This window comes from Micropterus salmoides, unplaced genomic scaffold, assembly GCF_014851395.1.
Source record: "Micropterus salmoides isolate LMB-PRFRI ecotype aquatic unplaced genomic scaffold, ASM1485139v1 Ms_hic_scaffold_20, whole genome shotgun sequence".
NCBI classification, from domain to species: domain Eukaryota; kingdom Metazoa; phylum Chordata; class Actinopteri; order Centrarchiformes; family Centrarchidae; genus Micropterus; species Micropterus salmoides.
Genome location: NW_024041151.1, coordinates 6360517 through 6374304, shown reverse-complemented (window position 1 = coordinate 6374304; position 13788 = coordinate 6360517). Strand labels below are relative to the sequence as shown.

Sequence of the window (13788 nt, the reverse complement as noted above, 5' to 3'; positions counted from 1 at the left end):
TTAGCATTTAGCATTGTGAAACTGGCACAACAAACGGCCGCACACACAGCAGGTTCCCGCCGGAGGGGCTTTCCAAACTAAAATGGCGGCATTAACTCACCTGTGGAAGATAAGGTGCCACAAAGCTCCTTCATGACTGCCAAGCGGAGTCACGTGGTTGTTTTTGTTTTATTTACTTGCTGTGATGCTATAAAGAAGTATTCTGAATTTGTTTTTTTTGTTGTTGTTGTTGCCTCCTGGTGCTTTTGAGCCATCAGGTAATTAGTTATTGTGACGCCAGAGGTCTTACATTGAAACTAAAAAACAATCTTTTGTCAAGACCCTCATGAAACCATTACAGCATGTTTCTAAAACACAACTGAGACTCGTGGCAGTGCCTTTAGTTTAACATGTATTTGTCATAAACCAAAGTATTGGAAACTTTATTGGAAGTAGTGCTAGAATAAAAATGTGACAGGATCACTGAAGATTAGGTGAGACACCACAGTCCAACATTATGATTTTAATATATACATATTACCCATGGACTGTATATAAATATTACCATACATTCATAAAATGTACAAAACAATCTTGAATAATAATCCAAATGTTATCTTTGTTAGCATGTTCCATGTAAAAGTTCAACCTTTTTAAACTGTCCATATTGAATCATATATCGTTTGTTTTCTTAAGCACATTTTGAATAAATCCATGGAAAACAAGATAACGTGGATAAACCGTTCTGTAAATGTCTGGCCATTTGGTGTTATCACAATAAAACCAAACAAATCCATCTAACTGTGAAGATCAGTATATATTTAATGAGGACATATCTCATTTGCATATTAAAAACTTATTTTTGTGTTTACTTTCAGCATGTTAAGATTCATTATGATATGGGTAAAGTTGGGGGAAAAAAGCCTATTTGACTGTGGTGTCAAACAATTCATGTTGAGGGGGACGTAAAAGTCTGGGGATCACCAAAGGTTATGACCAACAGACGAAGAGTACCATCCATACAGCCATGGTAGCATGGCTAATAAAATCACATGTACACATGTTGAGTTAACTGTCCAATTGTATTTATTCCACAGTACAGACAATGGTAGAGAGCGCTGGGGGCCCAGGCAGAGGTCAGCCCGATCTGCCTAAACACATAAACTAGGAGACATCAGTACCTACTGTATCCTGTGTCCCAAAACAACAACAACACATGAGTCAAAATCACTTAGAAGAGTAATTCTGATACTGATGTTGTTAACCAAGTAAACACTGTTCCTCTATCAGTGGTTGTCAGTGTCATAAATGAAAGAATAACACTTTCCAATCAAACCATGTGAGAAATAGGTTATATGGCCGTTTGTATACAGCTGTGAACAGAATACAGAGAAATACTGGAGAAACACTTTATTTTAAAGCCCCCTGTGTAACATTTATTGGCAGTATATTAACACTTGATCAATGGTTTATAACCCTGTTTTGTAGTTGTAATCAGTAATAGTGTGTGTTAATTTATTTGTCAACAACTACTGTATAACCCATCCCATGTAGCATCTCTAATGTGTATAAATGCTTTAAAACAAATTACAAAACATAAAAGCATATATATAGATTTCATAACTGTTTATGCACATGTTCACAACATTCACAGGCAGGTTTTAATAATACTTATACATGTATTTCAAAACCTATAAAGAAACTTGATTATAACTTATTACGCAATCAAGTATTAATTAACTGTTAATTAATTATCCGGTTCTGGATACTTTATACTGTAGGAAGAGTTAAAAAGTTGTAACAAATAATACATTTTTAAGTGTCCTTATAATTGCTTCATTAGTGTGTTATAGTGTATTATAGTTCATTAAGTGTTTATATACTGCTTACAAATGCTAAATAAGGGGGTTATGTGTGAATGTGAAACTTTAATCTAATTTCAAACACTGCATATATCCAAAATATATATGAATTATTGCCACACTGTATTCTGACACCTAAAATATGTGTATGTCAAAGACCTACAGTTCTTTAGTAATATAGTTTTATTTCAGGGGAATTGCTTTATTAATGGTTTATAAATCATTTATAGATTTATAAGCCTTAAAAAACAACAGATTTTCAGTTGGCAGATTGTGGAAAAACCTTTATGTGAACTTTAAAACGTTAGTAAATAATCTATTAGAGGAAAAGTTTTGGGAAATATGCACTTTGCTTTATGGCAGAACGTTGGACAAGAAGCTCTATACCGGTCTTTTGACTGTCCATTAAATTTGAAGCAACAGCCAGTTAGCTTAGCTTAGCATAAAGACTGTAAACAGGGGGAAACAGCTAGCCTGCCTTTGTCTGAAGGTAACAGAATCGGCACCTGTAAAACTCGACAATTAACACGCCACATATCTTTTCAAAAACTGGAGTGTAAGAATTGAAATAAGTGGTTTAATTGTGGGTTATGTGCTAAACTATTTCTTAACAAGGACCCAGGCTAGCCGTTTCTAACTATCCCCTGGAAAGAATCTTGGCACATTTCACAAAATGTTAATTTAACGATTAATGAAGCAATTGGTTATAACCTATAACCCCCTTATAATAAAGGGTGCTTTATTAACACAAAAGGTTTTATTGTACGGTGTCAATAACTAAAACCAATACTGGTATTTTAAAGCTGAGCTGAAGAAAAACCTCCGTAGGTCTCTAAGCATTTTACATCTTATCCAAATGTGGCAATAATTATAATAATCTCAAATATAATCAGCCGAATGTTTTGATATATATTTCATTAAACAGTGACGACATTGTGGACAACACGGCTGGTTTATCATTGTTAAGCATGAAGGTTAAGTAGCTCCAATCTGACTAGATGACATGCAACAGCTTGTTAAATAGAGCTGCTTTGTTATGGGGTTTCACTTTTTCCATGCACGCACTGCTGACTGAAAAACCAGTCTCCAGTTATATTTCAAAGGTTTTGTAAAATACTCCAGTTTGAAAAATAGGTGCAGTAAGTCCTATAAAATGCTCAGCAGTTGACTGTTGTAAAGAGACAGCAGAGGTCAACAGTAGCTCGAATACAAATAGTTTTCACGAGGTGTGAAACACATCTGCAGGTGGTGTGTGTGTATGATTTCAGACTGTGAATTGCCTGCAGCTTGTCTTGTGGTAGATTGTGCCCCTGCTGTGATAGTGGTTCTGCCTGGCTGTGATTGGAACAATAATATTGCACTAGTAAAAACAAAAAACGTCCTGTGTTGGTCCGTAGCCTTAATGACTGCCAGTGCCAAGTGACAAATAAAATGCTACATAGTTCAAATATATTTCACCTGAAATTTCCAGAGTAACATTATGATCTTTAGGTAAATAAATAACTCTCAAACATATAAGTCCTACATATACATCTTTACAGTATGTACATCAACACATCCATGGCTTCTGAACAGTCTCAGAATCCAAATGGGCGAACATTCAACTCAGCAGCTAAACAGCCACAAAGGGGAACGATGTGCCGAAAACCTGCCACCCGAAGTACAACAGAAGCTCAACGCAAAAGTCCATGACTTCTTGCAGAATAGCTTATTGTTCGCGATTACAGCGACACGTCTGACCTCTGCTTTTAACTGAAAGCTAAAAACACATCTTCAGTTTTCTGTTGAAGCCACTTTTCTTTCTCAGACATGGGCAATATTATATTAAAAAGGTGGAAACCACCAACAATCAAGATCCAGTCAAAGCAGCAAGGACTGCTCTCAGTACACTTCTCCCCTTCTTACTATAATAAGAGGGTGGATCGTCTAAATCAGGGGTTTTCAAACTGTGTCCTGAAAACCAAGGGTTAGTTAGTTTGTCTAGTCTGATGTACTAATTTGGCTGCTCACCAACACAGTCAGCTGTTGCAGAAGCAGCGGTTGTGACACACAGCTCATGGATGTGATCAACTAACGTACTTTAAAACTCGTAACACATATTTTTAGATTCAGTGTGAGTTACACTTTCTGAGGATGTCATTATCTCTGCGAATAAATGCCATAAATCTGCTTATAAATAATTAAAAAAAAGACGCTCCAGAACTCAGACCTGAAGTTTTCTTCAGTATCAAAGTAATCCAGTGACAGGTGTCTGTACATCCATGGGTACACCGCAATAGCTAATTCGGCATAATGGTGCCAATATTGCCAAAATGTAAACAAATTTTAAGCTATTAAAAAAACAGGGCTCAAGTTGCAATAGCAACATTTTATTTCCTGTTTACATCTCCCAAAGCATTATGGGAACTGTAGCTCCAAACCTTGGAGTATGATTATCTGCCAAACAGAAGTAAGACAAACAATAATAACAGGAGAAGAGGGGAAAGGGGGTGTTGGCGGTACGCAGTTGTCTCAAATGTGTCTGAGGGAAGACCGACTTTTATAAAGACTTTGAAAACCCCTGGTCTAAATACTTCTCCAGAAATGTCTACTGATTGGCACATTTACTTTTTTCATATCCTGACAAAATGTACATGCGCTTACCTGCACATACAGTTCACCCTGAAAGTAATAAAAAGTGTCACGCCCCTTCAGAGGTGCAGACACATAGCAACATGACATGGTAACTACAGTATATTTTCACCATAAACTAGTGCAAAAGAACAACAATGAGGTTATACAGTTGATTAACTACAGTATTAGAGAACGAGTTTGGCTTTTGTGGTGGGTTGAAGACATTGCTGATCACACAGAGAGTGGAAACAGACACTCTTGTGTTGTGTGTGGAAGCTGGGCATTAAATAACAGCATAGTAACATGAAGTGAACAAGAGGTACAACTGTTCTGCACATCCTTGCTCCAAAAGCTTTCATTGGTTTAAAGGATAGGTTCACTATCTTTAAACTCTGCCTTTTAAACAACGGTCCGATGCCCATTTGAACACTGAAACAGATTTTGTTTGCTGTAATCATTCCTCCCATTCATACTAGCTTTTTAAAGATCCCTTTTAATGTGCTTCCACTGTAGATGAGGACTAAGGGTTGTCAAATTTTAGCGCAGTCAAAAATTTAAGATTGTCAGCATATGTAGTTTGCCGGTAACGTGTTGTTTTAGATTGAAACTTTATTAATAAATAAGAAGAAAAATAAATTGGGTTCTGCTGTAGATCTCCGAACCTGTTTAAAGGAGAGTGGGGTACAGTTTGTCACAAGTGACGTCATTCAGCTGCATTATTCTTTACAGGTATAATAACAGTTATTAGGGCAGGTAATAAAGCAATAATGATATTTTTTCTCAATAACAATAAACAATAAATGTTTAATAAATGTTTGATTTTATTTTTTTTAATCACATACAAACTAGCAGTTCATTTGGTTAAAGACTGAAAAAAAGATTTTACTTAATCTTACCCATTCATGTACCTCAGATTTGTTATGTGATCCACAGTCTGGCAAGTGTTCTGGCATGTTCTGGCCATTAAGAAAAGTTTAACACCACAATTAACCATCTGGTTTCTTCATCTTTCACATAGGAGCAAAAATCAGCCTTCAAAACATTTATTGCCATAATTATCAAACGTATATGATTTTTTAAAAACCATTTTTTTGCCATATATCACAATATATATTTAACGTCAGTAATGGTGTTAGATAAGAGCTGCTTTCATTTAGCACTGGAAAAACATTTAGAAAAGACGATGGTCACTGAGGACTTATTCACCACCTTCCCAAAATTCACAACGAGTTGAGCGCTAACATCATTTCAAAGCAGCTCACTGACGAGGCTGCCTGCAGATGTGTCCGCAGATGTTTTTTGTTTATCTGCCCTGTGAGTGCAGGTATTGGCCAATGCCGATATCTGGCATCTATCTAATTTGGACAGAGATTTGAAGACAGGAGCTACTTTTGCTATAGAAGCACTATAGAAACTTTTTGCTTTTCTAATCTCATTTTTGTGTCTTAAAAAAGTATATGGATTGTGTTTTTTCACTCTGTTTCAAGGGAACTATAGATGTTAGTCGTCAGCATCGGCAATGATGAAAGGGCTGTTCTATCAAAATAAAATGGACTTAGGTGGAGCCTTGGGGCACACCATGGCAGACAGCAGAAGAAGAGGATCTTAACTGATCCTGATCTATGCTGTAGATACAATATAAGTGTTCTAAGAGCTTGACCCAACTACTACATGTTTGAGACCATCCAAGAGTATCAATACTTTCCTCACCCTTAGCAGAGCAAATTCAGTACTGCACCCTGAACCCGGACTGGAATTTGCCAAAAATTTTGTTTTGATCACACAAAAAACAACTAAAAAGTCTGTAAGATTTAACTAACATAGACTGCTGAACCTTCACATTAGTTTCAAATTAAATTTTCAAGACATTTTTTGCACAAAACGAGGACTGTGACATTTGGTCCCTTAGCTCTAACATTGGAAGCGCATCTAAATCTATTAATGGCCAGTATGAGTTACAGCAAGCAAAAACTGTTCATGATAATTTAAGCATCTGACTATCGTTTTAAGACAGACTTAAAATTTGTGAACTTGTCCTTTTAATGAACAAGGGTGGCATCAGCACAGGAAAATCTGACTATTTTGTGCACATCTTTTGTGTTTTCGGATCGGAGATGTGAGGTGACTGCTTCTTCTACCTCCCCTTTGTATGAAAACACACAGTTCAGTAGACAGAAGCAACAAATGTTTGCTCTCACGAGGGCACCTCAGAAAAGATCAATCCAGTCATCATTTCCAGCCCATTCTTCAGTCCATTTGGTAAAAACACTGAAAGATTAACAGGTTTCTGTAAGTGAAAGCTATGTGGAAATACTTCCTCTGTCCCTCCCAGGGTCCAGCGTGAAATGAAACAGGTCCGTCCTGTACCATATCCTACGAGCCTAAAGAGCAATAAATCAGGGAACACCACGCAAGTGTCTCCCAGCAGCAGCACATGTGGGAAACTGAACACCGCCAACAGGTGAATCAGAGGTATTGCAAGCAAATGAATATATAAAGGGATTGTTGCTGTGGACTGTACAGAGTTTCAGTTGTTGCTTTAATGCTGCATGCCCTATTGTTCTGCTTTCTGTTCCATCTGTGGAGCAAGTGTCTTTGTTGGATATTAAGGCCTTGGATGGCCCAGAGGCCACACTGAAAGGGATAATTCTACAGAGTCACAAACGGTGGAATGAAAACTGGACTAGCAACCTGCATTATGTATTTAAATATATGTAGCATGTCAGTGATGAACACGTGTGTTCTGGGACTTACACAGTTCTTTCATCTGTGATGCAATATATTTTATGATTTCAAATCAGGATAGGTTTGCCCAAATTACACAAAAAGTACATTTTGTCACTAACTCCACTGGTATGTAGCCATGTGGACAGTTTGGTTTTAGATTTCTGTCCTTACCTCAATACAGTGGAGGTGAATGGGTGCTCACTTGCCTGGATCAGATCAGGCCAATCACAAGCATGTATTTAATATGGGCAGGTTTGATACAATGACTGTATAGAGGAGCGTGACCTTGTTGGCCGTATCGTTTCAATTTAATTGTTTCTGATTCCGAGTCTACTTATCGAATCCGGTTCCGGTTCCTTCATCACAAGTCTCGTCTACGCTCAGTGACCTTCATCCACTTCCTCCTTGCTCATCTTCCCCTTCATGGCTAAAGTGAAAGGATACTCTGTACAAGAGGGGCGTCTCTGTGGACTCCTCTCTAAGAAAAATATATATTGGAATCATTTGTAGACTTAATTCGTTTGCCTTTCCCTTCTTGTGTTGACTCGGCTAAAAGAAAAGTCTCAGAAATCAGTAGGATTTATCCTCTGAATATTAAATTCTCATGTACTGTATTGGGGTTGAGGCAGTAATTTCAGATAGATCAAACGCTGGACAAATAAACTCAAAACAATCTGCATGGCTAGATATCCCTAGAGGTAAGTGAGACAATACGTGTCTTTATTTTAACTGAATGAACTGGCTCTTTAAGAAGGTTAACCTTTGTAACCTTATCTCCTCTCTCCATCCTTTATGTTATTGCCAGTCATTGCTGGGTAGAGTGTTGTTTGAAGCAAGTATTCGCTCAGCTGACAGTGGGAAAGAAACAGAAGTGAAAGCCATTGGCTCTTTGCCATGGCTGCCGATTAACTTGGCCTCGAACCCGTGCTTGACTGTTTGAAGATGAATCTGGCTTTGCAGTTTGTCCTGAGCTCATGAGTGTGAATACCAGGACGGCGTATTGTGTACGTGTGTGCGGAAAGGGGAAGTGGAGGGGCGTCCCGTTATACGAGATCAGTTTAAGGCTTACAATATTTCATTTAATCCTTCCTTGTCATTTTTTTAATAGTTAGTGATGTATCCTATAAAAGTTTTACTGTAAAAGTCATGCTACAGAATTGTCTTTAGTTTGCTGGATCTCACTTGGCCTGATTAGTCCACTCCTCCTGGACAGATCCTTCTCATTCCCTCCTTTCCCTATTCCCTTACGATCAATCAAGTGTGTTTTTATGCTACATCCCTCCCGTACCCATTTAATATCTAAAACTCCAACCCTAAATCCACTTCTTCTTCTTCTACCCTTCTCTCTTTGTCCAGTCCAGAGATCATGATGGTTCAGACCAGGTCCTTTAACACCACAACTCCATTATGAACCTTATTTTGGGCCGAGTAACCCTCCACTGCCCTCCTTGGTGCTCCCGCTGCGGCCCCAGCACCCTGCAGCTATACTCATACTCCTCTGGGTTGGTGCCCCGACCCCTCGCTCCCGCTCCACCTCGCACTGGCTGAGCGTACGCTCAGTCCGCCCTGGTTGGTTGGGAGAGGCCGGCCCCGCCCCTCCGGGCTGCTGAGACGAGATGGTGCGAAAGATGTGATTACGCTTGCGAAGGAACTCTCCACCAGCTGCACCCAACCCAAAACTGCCCTTACGGAGGACCATGCGGGTGCTGGCTGACTTGGCAGGGCGAGACCTCTGGTTGTACTCCAGCTGGGACAGGTGGGAAGCGTAGCCATCCGAGATGAACTGGAAGAGACGTCAGGTCAGTCAAATTTAGTTTCCTAACCCGCTAGAAAATCCTCTGATAGAGACAGAGCTCAAACACACACACACACACACAAACACAACAATAATAAAACCTTTAAGAAAAAGCTTATAAAACAACACATTGTTAAAGATTAAACTAGTGGATTTCAAATTGTTTGGCTTGTGGCTTGTTACAAAAAAGCAGTCTCTAGTTGGGGCTTCTTTTCACATTTGAGATTAGCAGTTCCACTTCAAAGACATTTCCCCTCTAAACTTTTTCATTTAAAATAACTGTTCATGTGAATATTTCACAAAAAACAGCAGGTTCTGTATCAGATTTTGTTATTTTTTCCTCTCCCATTAATCATGTGACCCAGTGGAAGGGCCCAACACCTAGGTTGGAAACTACTGCATTAAACTAAGTATATAAAGTAATTAAACTAGCTAACTATTTATAAAGTCCTTAAACAAGCTGACAGGATATAAAGTCGTTAAACTAGCTAACTGTGTAAAGTTGTTAAAACTAGCTAACTTTTTGTAAAGTTGTTAAAACTAGCTAACTGTTTGTAAAGTGGTGAAAACTAGCTAACTGTATATAATCGTTAAACTAGCTAAATAAAGTTGTTAAAACTAGCTAACTGTAAATAAAGTTGTTAAAACTAGCTAACTATATATGAAGTCGTTAAAACTAGCTAATTGTAAATAAAGTTGTTAAAACTAGCTAACTATATATGAAGTCATTAAAACTAGCTAACTATATATAAAGTCGTTAAAACTAGCTAACTGTAAATAAAGTCGTTAAAACTAGCTAACTATATATGAAGTCATTAAAACTAGCTAACTATATATGAAGTCATTAAAACTAGCTAACTATATATAAAGTCGTTAAAACTAGCTAATTGTAAATAAAGTCGTTAAAACTAGCTAACTATATATGAAGTCATTAAAACTAGCTAACTATATATAAAGTCGTTAAAACTAGCTAACTGTAAATAAAGTCGTTAAAACTAGCTAACTATATATAAAGTCGTTAAAACTAGGTAACTGTAAATAAAGTCGTTAAAACTAGCTAACTGTAAATAAAGTCGTTAAAACTAGCTAAATGTATAAAGTCGTTAAATCTAGCTAACTAAATAAAGTTGTTAAAACTAGCTAACTATATATAAAGTCGTTAAAACTAGCTAACTGTAAATAAAGTTGTTAAAACTAGCTAACTATATATAAAGTCGTTAAAACTAGCTAACTGTAAATAAAGTTGTTAAAACTAGCTAACTGTAAATAAAGTTGTTAAAACTAGCTAACTGTAAATAAAGTCGTTAAAACTAGCTAACTGTAAATAAAGTCGTTAAAACTAGCTAAATGTATAAAGTCGTTAAATCTAGCTAACTAAATAAAGTTGTTAAAACTAGCTAACTATATATAAAGTCGTTAAAACTAGCTAACTGTATAATTCTACTCATAAATATGTAATATATAACCATATATTAACATCGTTGTTGTGGTACTGTTATTAAATACTTCTTCCACCAGCACCTTACTTACCCCACGCTTTCATAGGAAACCTGCATTCTGAGTTTCAGTACAATTTGGTATTGTGATAGATTTAAAGTTGGTCTATCCAATAAAGCAGATGGTTAAAATGTTGATAATGTTGAACTAACAAGCAGTGATTCATTGCATGGACTGCACAGAACAACACAAATGTGCCTTATCTGTCTGATGGGGTGTAATGCAGAAACGTTAGGCACAACAATCATGATTTATTCCATACCTGACACTGGTGCTGCATTTTCTTCGTGGGCCTTCCCACTATGTAGATATGGGACGGAGGCAGGCCAATAGAAGAGTACACAGAGATGTCCTTGGTGGAGCCGTAGGCTGCAAAGATCCTCATGTGAGCCTAATCAAAGAGGGAAGTGCAGTTTTAGAGATTTCAAGGATTTCTTTATCATAACGTCGCCTCAGACTGAAACCGGCCTTCTTTACCTCGTTGATGAGGGATTTGAGGAAGTTGGCCTTGTGTCGGAGCGGGTCGTGAACCAGCCCATCGCAGAAGGAGACGACGCCATGAGGAAAGTTATGCTGAGAGAGCCAGGCCACCACACGCTGCTTCTGCATGTCAGGACGACCCGTTACGTATACTATCAAATAGCCCAAGTCCTGCCAGTATCTGCAAGAAATAACAGAATAAACAGAGAACAGCTTTAGGCTGAGCACTGAAGTGGAAAATGCTTCAGCTGATTGGCATCAGCGGTTTTGTTAATGCTTCACCATCACTGGCTCATTTACAGCTGTGTGGCTACCAGCCGAGTGGTAACATACAATTAAATTCATGCATTATAACTTGACGTTTTTCACTATTACTCTGCTGATACGCTCATGCCAACGCTGTTTGCTGTCGCAGCTCCCTTCACTTCACCAACCTCATCCTTGTGCTATATTTTTAGCATTGTTTATTTAGCTAAGATTTAACGTTCAATTTTAACTGTGCAAGTTACTTGGAGGAGAGTGCATGCTGAAAAGCAGGTTACGAACAAATAAAACATTAAAGACAAAGATGCAATGCCCCCTCCATGCTGCACAAACAGAAAATGCATTAACAAATAGAATTAAATAAATAAATGTGCAATAAAATATAAAAAAGGAAATAAAAATACAACTAAAGGAAGAAATAAAAAAGGAAACCTACATTATATTTGCAAGGAAGACATACAGTATCTCTCTATATACATACAAAAATATAACATGAAATGTAGCAAAGACTGAGGGAGCTGCAGCAGCTACAGTTGAATATGTAACATGTGATCTAGATAATCTGTGCATACCTATATATTATTGCAGAGAGTTGTGGGTGTGATCCTTACCTCACCACATCCACAGCTCCAGCTCGAACCTTTGGGTCGCTGCCCATTATAGACACACTGGCAGCAAATGACCCGTCAATACTAAAAACAACAAACTCTGTTCCACGCGGGACGATACTTAGATAGCTGTCTGCAAATGTGTGGTCACCCCTGTGAGAGAAACAGCAGAGAAAGATGGAAGAGAAACGTTAGTGTGAGATGTAAAATTAGAATAGAAGTGTTTTCTTTACATGAAATTACAATAACTTAGCATACCTGACCACCATTTTGACAGGATACACCCCGATACCAAGCTTTTTGCCGTCAGGGATTACATAAGAGACACGTCCACTGCTGTTGGTGAGCTCCGTGTGAAAGTACACCCACTCTCCAGAGGGAGGCTGGGTCATGATGTGGATGTCAATCTGCAGGAAAATAACACAAAGATCTTTTAAACACTGTTTGACCTTAATGACACAGATGGTGACACGATTACATAACTCGTCTCTTCATTCTTTTTTGGTACATCACAGCTGGACGTCGTCATTACCTTCTCTCCAGTAAGGGTGACCATGTCCAGAGGGCCGTACATGAAACGTCCCGTCACCATCTGGGCCCCGTCCTCCGTGAACACAGCGTCATTCACACGGTGGTTAGCCGTCACATTCTGACACACAAGGGGACAGAAGAGGACATCAGAGTCTCGTCCTACTTATTTCAGTTGTTATCATGTTATCAGCTCAAGGGTGTAATTTCCAACGGGATTTGGGGGGGATGTCCTACTTACTGTGCAGCTGCCAAAATCCAGATGAGAGAAGCTCTGAACATGTAAAACTGAGCAATAAGCTCAGCAATTAAGCTTTAATAACAGTAGAAAGTCATTTTCTTTGCCCTGGGTTCTGGCTCTAAGGCAATAAGCTTGACTGTCTTATCCTCCTGTGGGACTGTTTTGAGGCTGTATGCAGAATTATTAGCAAAATGTACCAAAGTATCAGAATTAAAAATACTTAATCTAGAGAAAAGGCTGATATTGATATTAAATATTGATAGATTAATACAGATTTTTTTTTACATTTAACTGCTGTAGCTGCTGGAGATGGATCAACTACATTATAAAAATTTTAATTATTAATGAGAGAGGAAAGAAGAAAAAAGTTCGCTACACAAATCGGTATTAATCTTTTATTTTTCTCTAATATTTACTTTTTTTGTGAATGTTGGATAATTTTACGTCTTTGGGCAATAAATCATGTGAGAAGCTTAGAAGTAAAATCACTCTTTGGTTTAACTGCAAACAACATAAAACATTGTAAAATAAATACACTGGAGTAAAAAGTACTAATATATTCCTCTGAAATGAAGTGAAGTCGAAATAGTATACTCAAGTAAAGTATAAGTATCTTAAATTTGTACTTAAGTACAGTACTGGCAGTATGTAACCAGAGAAGAAGATTGCAGACTTTCCTCAAGGCTGAAAAAAGTACCTGCTCCTCTGAAACAAAACCCCTTGAATCAGTTTTACATTGACATTTTACTAATGTACTAATCGTTAAAAATGTCCATATTTGAAATGGAAGTATGGTGCCTAAACCACAATCAATTAAAAAACAATTTTTATGTAAATTTCTGCATTTCACTTCTGTCAAAGACATTTGCTGTAGGAAATGCACTTAAAAACAAAAAGAGCTCTTACCCTAATTTTAACATGAGTCCTCTTGCGGAGCCACTTCTCACGAGGTTTGGACGGAGTGAATTCAGACACTTCTTTACCATCCAGCTCCAAGATACTGGAGTTCTCATGTCTCATCACCTAGGGAAGAAGAGTTCTTTTAAATAAATAGTCCGAAACCAGATTCATACATCAAGAAGTAAATGGTTACTGTAGGCTTAAGTTTCACAGCCATCCTGATCTTCATCCTAGACCGGATGCTTCTGCTTCCCTCAGCAAAGTTAACATGATGTTTCAGATTTTATTTTGCTG

The 13788-nt window shown here is 37.8% G+C and overlaps 1 protein-coding gene across 5 annotated transcripts in view; it reads right to left on the bottom strand.

Annotated features, from left to right (window-relative positions):
• Nucleotides 1-1042: 1042 nt before the first annotated feature.
• The window catches only part of LOC119914613 (membrane-associated phosphatidylinositol transfer protein 2-like), a 70971-nt gene continuing 58225 nt past the window's right edge, over nt 1043-13788 (bottom strand). For 3 of the 5 annotated variants that reach the window (XM_038734033.1, XM_038734028.1, XM_038734031.1), the window contains 7 exons: nt 13501-13617; nt 12358-12474; nt 12084-12232; nt 11829-11978; nt 10951-11134; nt 10736-10864; nt 1043-8964 (listed from right to left, as the gene is read on the bottom strand). In XM_038734033.1, coding sequence (XP_038589961.1) covers nt 8596-8964; nt 10736-10864; nt 10951-11134; nt 11829-11978; nt 12084-12232; nt 12358-12474; nt 13501-13617 — 1215 coding nt within the window. In that variant the 3' untranslated portion in view covers nt 1043-8595. The remainder of the gene's footprint in view (nt 8965-10735; nt 10865-10950; nt 11135-11828; nt 11979-12083; nt 12233-12357; nt 12475-13500; nt 13618-13788) is intronic. The other 2 variants (XM_038734029.1, XM_038734030.1) reach the window with 1 other exon arrangement.